We start from the raw sequence: 14,562 nt of genomic DNA, 5'->3' as shown, positions 1-14,562 counted from the left end.
TTCATCAAAGGAGCTTTTATTTATATCTTTGGAATGTATATGGTGCTTCTGGCTTATGTTTCTGGTAATGGAGTAACCATAAATATAACTTAAATAGCAACCTGGAAGGGCTTTTATGTGTCTGAGAATTTTTTCTGTTGATTGATTCATTCAACACATGCTTATTAAGTCATACTTTGTGCCAGATCCTCTGGCTATAGCAGTCAAAAAGAAACTACTTCTTGTCATCAAAGAACTCCAGTTAGGAAAGACAAACCAGTACACAAACAAATCCAAAAAGTGTAAAATGTTCTAGGACTGCTACCTTGTTGTATAAAGAAGACCAAATTTAGAACGACACCTTCTCATGTCTTCTAAGAGCCAGATTAGTTGTATTTGTAAGTCCCTTGTTGGTAGCTGAGGATATATTTTCCATAACAATTAACCCATATGTAGTGATTAGATCACCCAGACTAGAGACACAAATAGTTATTTCTTCTGTTTTCAGCCAGTACTGTTTAATTTTTCTTCATATTTATGTTTTAATTTTCCATAACTTTAGAAAGAATTACTCTGTGAAATAAAATATTCTCTACTATACATTTTACAAACATAAAATATAACAGACGTACTGGGCAATTATCAGAGACACAATATTTAAAATGAAAGTGGGAACCTGGGTGGTGCCGTTGGTTAAGTGTCCAATTTTGGTTTCAGCTCAGCTCATGAGATTAGGGTTGTGAGATGGAAGCGCGTGTTGGGCTCTGTCAGCACAGAGTCTGCTTAAGACTCTCTCTCTCTCTCTCCCTGTGCCTCTCCCCCTGCTCTCTCTCTCAGATGAAGAAAAGAAAAGAAAAGAAAGGTACACTGTATGTTAACTAACAAGAATTTAAATAAAATTTTAAAAAATAAAATAAAATGAAAAGTAATGAAGCCTAGTCCTTAGCTTAGAGTAGCAGGTTTCAAACTTTTTGTCTCAGAATCCCTATACCCTTTTAAAAATTATTGAGAACCCCAAAGAGTTTTTGTTTATTTAGGTTATATCAATATATACCATGTAGAAATTAAAACTGAGAACAAATTAAATATGTATTTATTTATCTAAAAATAGTAACAATAAACTCATTTTATGATAATTACAAATTCTATGGAAACGACTGTATTTCCCAAAACAAAAAAAAGTTAGTGAGAAGAATGGCATTTGTTACATGCTTTGCAAATTTCTTTTATGTCTGGCTTAATAGGAAATAGCTGGATTGATTCCTACGTCTGCATTTAACCAGTTGTGACATACTGTTTTGGTTGAGGTATACAAAGAAAATGTGGCCTCAAACATGTATGTGGTTGAAAAAGGGAGTATTTAAGAGCTTTTTCAGATGACTATGGGTGTTCATCTTTGATATTACACCAAAAATTGAGAAGTTTTAAGTTTCCTAAAGGTTAGTCGCCCTGTGTAATCTGAAATCATAGCAGAAGGCTATATGTACTCTACCACATTAAAATCTATAGGTCTGTCTTGCATTTTGAATGGATCTTTTACCCATGCATGACTTTGTAACATCATGCATTCATTGGTTATTTGGAAACTATTGGTTCATTGAGTTACGCGTATCTTCCAAAAGTTGACACATTTCATTATTCACCATCAAAAAAATCACATTTGTTAAAATCAGTGCTAATTTCATCAGAAGTCTTCAAATACTGGAACTGGTAAGCTGTCAGGCTTACATTGGTGGAGAAAAGCTTCCCAAAATTCTGATTTTCACTGGGTGGGGACTTTCTCCCACCATCTCTACTCCCAACCCCCGTCACTGATGGCAATGCAGGGGCTGGAAGCAGGGGCTCAGGGGAGTTGTGGGTGATGAGGGCCTTTTCTTTATCTGTGGCCCCCTGAAAGCTGGCTTACTTTTCCATTGCCACCACTAGTTAGCAAGAGCAACATTATCAGAAACCCTGAATATATTTGGAGTCTATTTACAGAGGCAGTCCGAGGACTGCTTTGTTGGAGTTTTTCCACCCTATTAATTTGTTCAGGATATAAGCTACCAACCCATCATATGATGGATCCTAAGGCAGCATCTTGAGGGATTGAAGTTTGTTCTATTTCTTCCTTTTGACTGAAGTTTTTTTCTTTTCTGATCCACTGTGGAAGAGAAAGTGTTCTCATAGGGTCTCTTCTCCTGAGACAATCAACAAACCTTTACAATTTTCCTGAAGTTTCTTTTTTTTTTTTTTTTCTGTAGCAACCAAATCAAATAGAAATAAAAGACACCTTGGGGTGCCTGGCTGGCTCAGTTTATTAAGTGTCTGAGTCGTGGTTTCGGCTTAGGTGATGATCTCAGGGTCATGAGATCAAGCCCCAAGTCCGGCTCTGCACTCAGCAGGGAGTCTGCTTAAGACTCTCACTCTCTTTCTCCCTCTTTCTCTGCCCCTCCCCTGCTCACATGTGCACTCTCTCAAGTAAATAAACAAATCTTAAAAAAAAGAAAGAAAGAAAAGACACCTTATTTATCCCTTTACACTCTAATAGGGATGATAAGATCTTACATAATGTTGGTCTTTGCCTTCACAAAAGTTGAAAATTTGCTAGGCTTCATTTAGGGGAAATGACAAATGTCAGTAGCTTCCTTGAAATTTCCATCCCAAGAGCCAGAAGGACCTCTGGGATAGAGAAAGATAAGGAGATGGAAGGTCAATCTGAGAAACTGAAGATGTGTTTATGAAATCAGCATTAACAATAGTGATATGGGCAGAAATTGCAAAATTGGATTATACTCTTATCCTATGTATTTTTTCCCTATGTCATTCTTACTAGATTGATACTAGGGTGGAAAAGGGGAGTTTAGGAATAAAAGGCCCCTCAGTAAGTGATCAGATTCCAAAAGTTCCACCATGTTCCAGTTACACTCCAGGGAGGTATTATTAATTCAGTTTCCCTGTAATTATCCCTTCTTCATTCTAAAAGAATAAAAGAGTTCAGGATACAGATTGGTATATTCCAAAATTTGCCTTAGTTAAAGGCACTCTTTCCGTGACAGAGACATGTTAAGAAGTTCCAGTGTTCTCTAGGGATCACTAGATGCTAGAACACCTTGTATTTCCTAAAACTTTGCAAAAGTGGGCCAGCAGTAATGGCATCATCTAGAAGCTTGATAAAAATGCAGAATCACAGGGTCCATCCCCAGAACAACTAAAAGACCCCCTAGATGATTCATAAAGATGGTAAGGTTAAGAAACGCTGCTGAAGAAGAGGTATGTTACTTCCCTCACCCCTATTAATTTCTATTGATCAGCCAGAGGCCTTGTTTCAGGCCACAATTTTAAGGTTCATTTATAACGATATTTTACTATTGTTAAAAACAATATTTTATTATTTTAAAAATGATTGCATTCCTTGAAAGGGAGACGAAATGGTGAAAACCATTATGGAAAACTGATGTATTTGTTTTATTTTCCGACTTAGTTTGGAATGAGATTTGGAATGAGATTTAACAGATTTGGAATGAGATTTAACAGATTCCCTATCCGACTGATAGGCAATATATCAATCTAGGGACCTATAATTATATCTTGTCAGAACAAAATGACTTTACTTCTCTCTCAGGCAACTATCAACAAAAGTGATTTTCAAGGTGTGGTACCAGGACCAGGAGCATCCACAGCTCCAGAAATCTTGTTAGAAATGCAGATGCCTGGGCTAGCCTAGATCCTTTGAGTCAGAGCTTCTGGGGACAGGACTCAGAAATCTCTGTTTTAATAAAACCTCCAGGTGATCCTGATGCATACCCCAGTTGTAGACCCACTGGTCTTGATATGTTATCATCTTCTGATCCAAATAAGCAGACTTTTAAAGGTTTGTTTCTCTAACGACTGTGGTAAGCTTCCCTAACTGGAAACCCCATCAGCCTGTATCTGTGTCTCCATATAGGAAAATGTAGGTGCCCTCACTGTGCGATATCAAAAGAATTATTCCCATGGATATCAAAAAAATACCCAAGCAATGATGGTAAAGCTCATATTAATGCAACCGTAGTCTTTAAGAAAATAAAAGCGAGGTAATGACTGACTCTAAGATCAGGCTTACTTCCTGCTAAAGTTAGTTAAGAACCTGACACTGTGGTATGCCCAGATAGCTCTTAGACTCTCAATTTATTTTTATTATTCCTCATATTGATATTTTGACAATGATTAGCTTCATTGCCCCAAAATGGCCGATTTTTAAATTTCAGTCAAAAGATGTTAAAGTCTCTTTGCAATGTGGTGTATGGGTTGAATCCTGGAACTGGAAAAAGACATTAGCAGTAAATTAATGAACACTGAATCAAGTCCAAAGTTTAGGAATGGTAACGTGCCACTGTTGGTTCTTGGTTTTAAGAAATGTGATATGGCAAAGTAAAATGTTAAGATTAGGGAAAACTGGATGAGGGTGTATAGGAACTCTCTGTGTTATTTTTGCAATATTTTCACAAATCTAAAATTATTTCAAAATTTAAAAATTATTTAACCCCCCCCCCATCAACTCTGCCTGACCCTTCACTTTACAAAGCTGTTGAAGTATTACCAGATAAAAGAAATTAGAGAACTGCTCTCCACCAACCCCGGCTGCCCATTTGTCAGGTGGAGCAACATTGTTTGATTTGTTTCCTTGGGATGCTAGCAAGAGATGACTACTAACAGTCACCAAACACATTGCTAGATATATAGGACAGGTGATTAAAGCAGGAAAGGTGCTTCCTTTACTCTTCATTCCTTGAACTTTTATGTATATTCCTACTTGAGTACTTTGTACTTGGTGATATGTTGTTTTAATAATAATCCTCAAATCATTTCATGGATGACTGTTCCCATCCACCCCCGCCCTCCTCCAGAGCACTTAATGCAGTGCGCTGCAGGAAGCAGGTATTCAGAGCTCAGATTTCTCTGACTAACTGACTGACTCAATGTGCTACCTGTAATTATATTTTAAAATTTAATCAGGGCAGTTCTAGGAACTCAAGGGGATAAAGTCAAAATCAACTATTCAAGTTAGGTTTGCATAAATTGTCTAGAATGAATAGACTTCATCAAAACTTGTCAAAATGTAGAATTTGTCAGTGGAAACCAGAATATCAAAAATTTAAATCATCCATATGAAATACACTCAAGACTGAAGGTGAATAGTTCGTGGTGAAGTTAACATTTCTAAAATAAATTTTGGGCTGAACAAAAAGTTACCAGTCTTATTTCTTCCATGCTTTTTGTTTTATTATATTTTGCTTTTTAAGGTAATCAAGGATCACAAATATTATCTGGCTGCGGCTGTTGATATGTGTTGAGAAATTCTGAAAAAGGTGTGTAATAGAAGGAACCATTTCTCTGATATCCCTTGGTAGTATTTCTGTAAATGAAAACCAAAGCTACTTGAAAATAACAAGAATTATGATACATCTAACATTAGGGATTCTCAAAATGTTTCCAATATATCATCTCAGATCTTCTAAAATTCTTTTTTTTTTAAGATTTTATTTATTTATTTGACAGAGAGACAGCCAGCAGGAGAGGGAACACAAGCAGGGGGAGTGGGAGAGGAAGAAGCAGGCTCCCAGCGGAGGAGCATGATGTGGGGCTCAGTCCCAGCACGCCGGGATCACGCCCTGAGCGGAAGGCAGACGCTTAACAACTGCGAACCCAGGCGCCCCGGATCTTCTAAAATTCTTATAAATAGTTGCAAGGTAGGAATCATCACTGTTTTTCCAGTGGGAAAATGGAAATTCAAAGAGATAAAAAAACAGCACCCAGATTAAACCACAAATTATTAATTCTTAGGCCATTGCTCTTTCAACTAATTATGAGTCATGTCTTTAGATCCATATTACTTAGGGTAAATTATTAAATGAACAACCCCATACATCTGTGTATAACTCATTTTCTTTTCTCGACTCTGCAGTGAATGATCAGGAACAAAGCACTTGATGAAGTGCAGTGTGGATCTTTTAAGAGTCAGACGCATGAAGTTTGAAGTAGTGAATGGAAGATCGATATTTGTTTTATTTTACATTGAAGTATTTTAACCTGTTTTCTCTTGCCCATATGGTAGAGCTTGATACAATATCAGAAAAATGAATTCTTTTTTAAAGATTTTATTATTTATTTGCGAGAAAGAAAGAGAGAGCACAAGCATGCTGAGCAGGGAGACTAACCTGGGGCTCAATCCCAGGACCCTGAGCCAAAGGCAGACTGAGCCATTCAGGGGCCCTGGCAAAATGAATTCAAGCTAAATATATATATATATATGTATATATATATATATATATACACATTTGATGTATTGCTTCCCATATATATAACTAAAGTAGGGAGACTTACCCCAGGGGCTCCCAATTATAGAAAGTGGGAAAGAATTATCTTTATGATTCCCTGAGGTGAGGTAATAAATTGAAAATTATTTGGTTGACACAATTACAAAATTGTTGGTCGAGAGACCGGGAGAATGATTGATTTGTCTTCTGGATTTCTTTCTCAGGAATAAAAATTTTTTCTCAGGAATAAGATTTTACATTCAAATCAGTCATGGGGAGGTTTGAAATTTGAGCTGCTAGAAGTAGGTTTACCATTTGAACTGCCAGAAGACTGTGCCTTCTAGCCTCGTACAAAATGAGGACGTGCCTAATGTACTTGACGCGGCTGATTAAGACACACCCTCCAAAGGCCTCTGTATAGTTCTCTGATGTGGAAGGAGTCACCTCTTTTGACATCTTACCTTAACAATGTACCCCACAGCCTCTTGGTGTTGGGGTTCCCTCACTTGGGTGTGGCTCTCTTGGGAAGCTACCAGCAATTTCTTCAAGTTTGGCTTTCTTATCTGGTATCTTCTGGGAAATCTGAACATCTTGCCACCCCAGCCGATGCTACTTCTCTATGTTCTCCAATTCTTCTTTTTCTGCTGAGAGCAGAAAATTAATGAGTCTATTCCTTAGTAGATGTCCAATCAGCAATGAGATGGTTGTATCTTTTTCTTGAAGACTTTTCTTGTCTTTACAACTAATTTGGATTTTCTAACTTGCCTTGTGGGAGGGGAAGAGGCACATCATTTGCCCCCAGGGACTCCCTTCTTGTTCCTCTAGTATATCTGTGTGTGTACACATGGGCACGTGCACACACACACACACACACACACACAAACACACATAATGCAGGGGAGAAGAGCAAAGGAAGGGAGACTGATACTTGGAAGAGCAAAACCAGTTCTGGTGCATCTCATTAACCCACTGGTTATCTTTAGATGATGGAGGTTCCTTGATGCCTGTTGTCTTCAGCTTTGGAGCTTTGGTAGCAATTCTGAGAACACAGAGAGAGAACAGTTTACCATCCTGAAACACCGAATATGGGAGATGAGGGAGAAGAAAGTCAAGGGTGATTCCCCATTTTGACCTAGAAAATGAAGGGATGGTGAGACAGGGAAAAGTCAAGAAAGGACCAGGTAGTCAGAGTAGAGGAGAGGCCCTGACTTTGATTTTGCATATTTCAAATGTGACGTACTTTATAACATCTAGCTAGAATTATCAACTAGGTAGATCAACAAATGGTCTGATGCTCCAAGAAGTCTGAGCTACAAGTAGAAATTTGGGAGACGTTGGTATATAGATAATAAATGAAAGCATCAATATGCATGTAACTTACTGGAGAGGATATAGCATGAGAAGAACAGTAGGTCTAGGACTGATCTTTGAAGAACTCCAACAGTTAAATGTTGAATAGAGGAGGATAACTTGGCAAAAGAGATTGGGGAAGAATAGTAGAAGAAAAACAAGGAGTGTGTGACAGACTAGAACCCAAGAGATGAGAAGAATCATCAACATGTTGAATGCTGTTGAGAGATGAAGTAAGGTGAAGACTAAAATGTCCATTGGGTTTAAAAACCTAGAGACCATTTGAGACTTAGTGACAGTCATTTCAAGGGAGTGGAAATGGAAGTTAGATTGAAGTGGGTCTAAAAAGCAGTGTGTAGTGAGAAAAGGAAGACAGAGTAGACAAATCCTTTCTCAGTTTGTTTGTGGAGGGAAGGACACTGACAGGGTGGTAGTGTGGGGGGGGTAAGGTTAAAGGAGAATGTTTCATAGGTGAAGATACTGGGTATGTTTGAAAGCTGATGCAAAGGATCCAGCACAGAGGGTATTAGGATTGAACACACGGGAAAAGGCACTTGGCGTGGGATTCAGAGCACAGGAAGAGGATCAACCCTAGGTAGGAAAAAGGAAAGTGAGAGAGGGTTGGTGCACTTTTACATAGATGTGTAAGTTTCAGTTTGGGAAACTGAGAGAGTTTGTGACTTGTTGAGGCGGTAGAAGTGAGGTCGTAGGGTGAGATTTTAGCTAACTAAAAACAAAGGCTATTCATTATTATGGCTTTACCATCATGGGCAGAAGCCGTTAGATTCCAAATTCCATTTGACTCAAGGCATTTTCCAAGGTAACATGTCTCTCTCACCCTCCAAGACATCCTCACATATTGTTCCAAACATACTGAAATAGCACACTTTTCCATAGCCAGTAATCTCATTTCATTCATTAATATACACCCCAACAAAACTAAACCGTAAATGACTGGGGAGGAAGAAAATATATTTCAGTGATTTCGGAAGTCTTAAGGCTTAATTATCATAAGATCACTCAGCTTTGACCCTGGACCTTAAAGCCAGTGCGTATTTTCATGACCACAAAAAAGTCAATTTGCAATAAAAACTACAGAAATAAGTTTGGACTTTTAATCATCTTCCCACATAAACAAAGTTACCATTTGAAAACTTCTAAACAAAATTATAACATATCTCGTTATATCATTTTTACGGACTGACCAGCATGCTTAGAAAACCAGGAAAACCAGTTTTATCTAGCATCAGCTTCAACTGGACTTACAGACTTAGGTGAATAGGCAAATTACTTAAATTCCCTTTAATGCAAGACAGTTTTGGAGTAAATGAGTAGAAACTCTGATACATGACTGATTAGTAAACCTTGTAACTCTGATTCTAGGAAATGAGACTGACTGAAAATGTAAATACTGACTCATGAACCAACTGGATTCATTAATTAGTTCCAGTTCCCCATGTTAAGTAGGGCAAAAAAATTGTTTTTCAGAAAGGTTGAGACTTTTTCCTGCCTTCCTTCCAAACTAAAAGGCAGCCCCCTTCTATTTTTGGCCACTCAAATTAAGTAACTCCTTTGGACTCATATTTGATTATTTTCCAATTCCTAAGCTCTTATGTGAGAACGCATTTTCAACTATCCCTTAGTGGATTTGGATTTGTGTTTATTCTCTTTGCCCCCACTTATTTATCAATTCCTTAAGGGTCATTCTCAATTACAGTGGTTTTGAATTGTTTCTTTTGTCCTGATAATTACTTCACCAAGAACCTGAATCCTACAATGACGAAAACAAACTCATTATATTTTTCTGTTATTATACTTCTCATTTACCATATTATTTTACTGACCAAAAAAACTGTGGCGATATGGTAGGAAGTACATTTTATTGCAATAATAATGGCAGTTAACATTTATTTAGCCCTGTTCACATGCCAAGCAATGTTCTGAGTTCTTTACATCTATGACTCATTTAATTCTCTCAACAGCTCCATGCGTTGGGTACTGTTGTCAGCCTCATTTTTATAGATTAGGTATTTGAGGCACAGAGAAATTAAACATCTTGCCCATAGTCATTGGACCAGAACCAGGATCCCACACACAGGCAATCTGGCTTCTGTATCGTATTCTTAGGGGTTACACTATAAAATGATCCACTGTATGAAACCAAGTGTTTTACTAATAATTAAAAAGATGATAATATTTTGGAGTATACACTTTACCACTACAGATCTGAAATGAAGATAAAAATTTGCAAAAGTAAATAAAGCAAATAAAGTAGGCAGAAAGTGGTGCACTGTGCTTGCAGGTAGACATGGGGATTAAGGAAGAACGAATATTTGGAGATTCTAATGAAAACCTTTTGTCCTACCTAGACCACTTTTCTCTCCCTACTGATGGTCTGCATATCCCTAGTAGAGACTTACTTCTCTAGTTGATATGCTGTAGGACTCGCTACTATCGTCTTCTGTAGCAGAGTGGGCCCTTGGTGAATATTGGTGTCTGATTGGAAAGTTCATTAGTTCACTCAAAGACCATCTATTCAGAACCTACCCCCCTCCTGCAAAAGTTCATGGATCTGCAGGGGAGATAAACACATATACAAATAATTACAACACAGGAGAATAAATTTAAAAATAGAGGCATGTGCAAGATGCACAGTAGGAGTACCAAAATGAAGAAGAGAAGTAGTGTGGTGGGGGGGAAGGATGACAGGAATAAGAAGGCATCAGAGAGGCATTCCTAAGGAGGACGTGTTTGAATAGGGTGAGTGAGTTCTCCAGGCAGACAAGGAATAGGCAAGGCCATTCCATTCCCAGCAGAGGGTGTGGCACATGTAAAGACTCATAGATATGAAACAAGATAATGTGCTCAAGGAACTCTAAGTCCCATTGTGTGATGGGGACATAAGATTCAGGAAAGGAAGGGAATTGAAGATGAAGCTGGAGGAAGTGACAAGGACTAGAACAGGAAGGAATCTGGAACTTTACTGGAAAGAACAGATGGTTGTAACAATGGATATAAGCAGGGAAGTGACAGGGTGTATTGCATGCTCAATCAAATGGATCTCCTAACTCTTCCAGTTGATTATCATACATGAATAACGTTTTAAGCAGTAATCAAGCTGATGAGATTTTTGTATATCTTACGTGGCCATCTGTAGTGGGCATATACTGTTTATGCCTGCCAAGCTTCCATTCTTTCCCTCTTTCATTTTTTTGTAATAAAACCTTGTCTTTTCTTTGGAGTGTTAAAACCTCCCCAATGCCTACCATCTCCTACAATGATCAAACAAGCTACCAGACCCTCCTTAGCTGAAAGTTGAACAAAGGATCTGAGCAAGCTTCCTTCATTTTCTCCAGGAGCTTAAATTTTGTGAGGCGTGACTCAAGGATGAGAAAAGATTATAGCTGATTCACTTGATGTCAGCACCCTGGAGGAAGCCCATACTTCCTGTTATCCAGGTCTCCAGATTTAACTCAGTCTTCCCCTTTCTGAAACTAGGTGCTTCCTGATTGCTTTTGATTCTTTGAACGTCCCATAACCTTCTAATAAATTCCATTTTTGCTTGGTGGTAATACATTCTTTTTTGCTCAAACCAGATATAGTTTGCTTCCAAGCCAAGAACCTTGATTTATACCTCCCTTGTGGGGATGCTCTGCTTACTTTTACCTACTGAAAATAGCTTTAAATTTTGTACTGAGGTTGTTGTCCTCGCACAAGCTTAGACACGGCAGACAGCCCTTTCCTCTGTGGGCCTTGCTGCTGGACTAATACGTTGGCAAGAGGGAGGACTAGGTTTGCTTTGCTCTCAGAACCTGAGACCTCCTCTGCTCACCTTCTCTTCTTCCCTCAACCACCAGTGTGGAACAAGGGGGATCTCTACTTATAAAAATCCTCTTCCCTTTTTATTTCTGGCCAAGACACTTTTTCAATGTTCAGCATTGGGACTTTCATCTCCTTCATAAAACGACTATATTCTCCCAACGTCCTGGAAGAGTAGTGAGAGATTTGTAGGCCTCTTCTACTTTCCACTTGCCCCAAGGCTACTCAGAGCTAATAACCACATAATTTTCTATGTCTTTGAACTGGGAAAAGGGGTGGAGATAGAAGAAAAATGAAAAGACACAAAAGAAGAAAAGAAAAGTAGTTCACACTTCGAAACACCCCAGTGGTTTAATAATAAAAATAGTGGTACCTTTCAAGACATCATTATTATCACTTTGTTGTATTTTTTTTGTAGTTTTTGTTTTACTTAATATGTTACTCATGAGTGTACATTTATTACTAGATGTATTGGATTGTTTTCTTGGGTCTATAGTGGCTCTTTTCAGTCAGTATAAGGCCAGCAATGATTATGCCTGTGTCCAAAGATAAGCAATCTTTATGCATTTTCCAAATCATCGGAAAGAGCTCTTGGAAGCCACTCTTCCTTCCCGTCAGAGTGTTTGGGGCACAGCCTGTCCATCTTAAGCATTGGCTTTTGGGTCACTGGCAAGGTGTTGTCTTAGTCATCTTTTTCATGAACACCTCCTGACGTCTGCCATTCTAAGCTTCCTAAATGCATTTATGTAAATACAATCCAGATGGGGAATGTATGGAGGTGTAATAAATAATTGTATTTTATCATGTGTCAGGACTGGAATTTAGAATGGTGGACTTCCTTTCCTGAGTGTCCATCTCTCCCATGTTCTGCACTATTTCTCACCAGCTTATACATCTTTTTTCATGGAACGAGTGCTCAAGGGAGAAAAACAGTTCTTCCTCTAATCCTGATCATACTCTCATTCTCCCGTTTCCTGTCATTCCTTTCTTCGACACAGAAATTTGGGGCCTTACCATACGTAGAGGATGGAGGCGAAGAGGAGGACTCAACAAAACCACATGAATTATTACTTATGGCTTCTATCCTCCTTTTACATCTGTGTCTCCACCACCATCCATCTCCTGCCCAAGCCTTTCTTATGCAGGGCATTTCAGCTGACGAGGGACATTTCACAAAAGTCACCATGGTTGTGAACAGCTTCATTCAATATACATATTAGATATTGCTCATCATTACTTAGGTTCTTCTAAACAGAGAACTACTTCTGACTGCTTTCTCATTCCCAGTAGTAAAGTTACCCTTCTTAGAGGATGACCTGAGAGGGGAATTAAGATTTGAATCCACCTCTTGCTACCATCATCAGTTAGAGGTAGCTTGTACTCTTGACCTTGTAATGTCATTTTTCTGTTCTTGTTCATGTCCATACATATCTATATATATGATACATATCATGCATATATATATACATATATATAAATATATATGTAATGATTTCTTTTAACCTGTATGTCCTTAGTATTATTTGAAAACTTTTGTTTGACTTCTGCTGTTTTCTTTGGATATGGATGTAACTGATAGTAATATAAATGGTACTTTGCTCAAGAGTGGTGGCAAAGAAAGCCAAGTTCATTCTTTTCGTTACAGGCCGTCCTTCTAGGGAGAGGCTACACTGAGATGAAGGTAGCATTGTTTATGCTACCAAATGTTACGTGATTGTGATATTCTGGTATTTCATTATTTTTTAACTTTCTGATATAATAATAAATATCTTTCCTCTTTCATCTAGTAACCTTAGAAGGGGAAGGTGAGAGGCGGCTTCATCCAATGATGGCATTTCTTTCTTTGGAGATTTGTTTTAATAATCACCTCGGCTTTGATGTCTATGTTTCCATATTTGTTGCTATTCCTTGATGCTGGAGGTGATTTCCCTCATAACCTTTCATCCTCATAACTTTACTCCCCAGAGGCAAAGGACACGCTTTGCGCCTGACTGTATTATGAAACACCTGGGTTTGTCTGACCCATCCCTCCATAGGCTGCACCACCCAGGACACTATGAAAATGAAGTTGCCACGACTGGAGGTCAGCAGTACTCTGCTGGGTTCAGACGAACCTAAGTCAACATGGAACCCCAAAGGCCAGCCTGTAGAGGGTCATCTCAGAACCTCCTTAAGGTAAGTGTTCAGCCAGCTTATTACTTCTTTTAGTGTTGGTTCGAGATGCTACTTCATTGGATTTCTAAAAATCTGATGCTTGGGGATAGAGGGATGGACAAAATAGGCGAAGGAGATTAAAAGGTACAATCTTCTAGTTATAAACTAATGAAGACATGAGGATTTAATGTACAGCAGAGAATAAAGTCACTAATATGCAACAACTTTGTTTGGGACAGATGGTAACTATGCTTGTTATGGTGGTCATTTCCTAATGTACACGGGTATCAAATCACTATGTCGTACACTGTACACCTGAAGCTAATATAATATGGTATGTCGGCTATTCAATAAAAACACTGATGCTCAGCACAGAAGCGTGAGGAGTCTAAATGTAGGACGTCACTGAATGAAGATGATCATTAGTAGGCTTTCCCTTCTTTTCTCTTTGTAAGAGCTTCTTTTTCCTTTGTTGATATTTTAACTCAGGGCCTTGGGAGAAACACTTCCTAGGAATTACCTCCATTTTATTTTGTTACAGTCTAGCCAATAAGAAAAAGGAGAGTTGAAGGGGAATGGAGATGAAATGTAAGGATTGATTAAAAAAATAAATACATTTTAGGTTTTATGTGGCTCACTACTCATCTTTATACTATAATCCATTAGATTCTCACAGGTTGCCCCAAATATTATTTATCATTTATTCATTTAACAAACATCTATGAAACTAGGCACTTTGCAAACAAAGAGGGAGAGATGTCAACCAGAACCAAAGTTCCATGAACACAGGATTTTGGTCTGTTTCCTTCACTGCACTCCCTAGCACTCAGAACAGTGCCTGGCACATAGAAGGCACTTCATAAACACTTCTTGGTGAATGAATGAATATTAGTGTGTGTGTGTGTTTTAAATAAATTCATTTTGGAGTAAGAGTTGTACTAAGTATGTTTGGCCTGGAATTGTGACTAGCAGAAGGTCCATC

At 38.3% G+C, this 14,562-nt stretch overlaps 1 protein-coding gene across 1 annotated transcript in view; it reads left to right on the top strand.

The window, feature by feature from the left end:
- The first annotated feature begins 13,478 nt into the window (after positions 1-13,478).
- Positions 13,479-14,562, top strand: part of LOC100470134 (uricase) — a 79,396-nt gene continuing 78,312 nt past the window's right edge. Inside the window, exon 1 of the mRNA XM_019807606.2 lies at positions 13,479-13,601. Within this exon, the coding sequence (XP_019663165.1) occupies positions 13,551-13,601 (51 nt within the window). The 5' untranslated portion in view covers positions 13,479-13,550. The remainder of the gene's footprint in view (positions 13,602-14,562) is intronic.

Source organism: Ailuropoda melanoleuca, chromosome 2, assembly GCF_002007445.2.
Source record: "Ailuropoda melanoleuca isolate Jingjing chromosome 2, ASM200744v2, whole genome shotgun sequence".
Lineage (NCBI taxonomy): Eukaryota > Metazoa > Chordata > Mammalia > Carnivora > Ursidae > Ailuropoda > Ailuropoda melanoleuca.
Note: the sequence above shows the minus strand (reverse complement) of the source record. Positions and strands in the feature narration are given on the sequence as shown.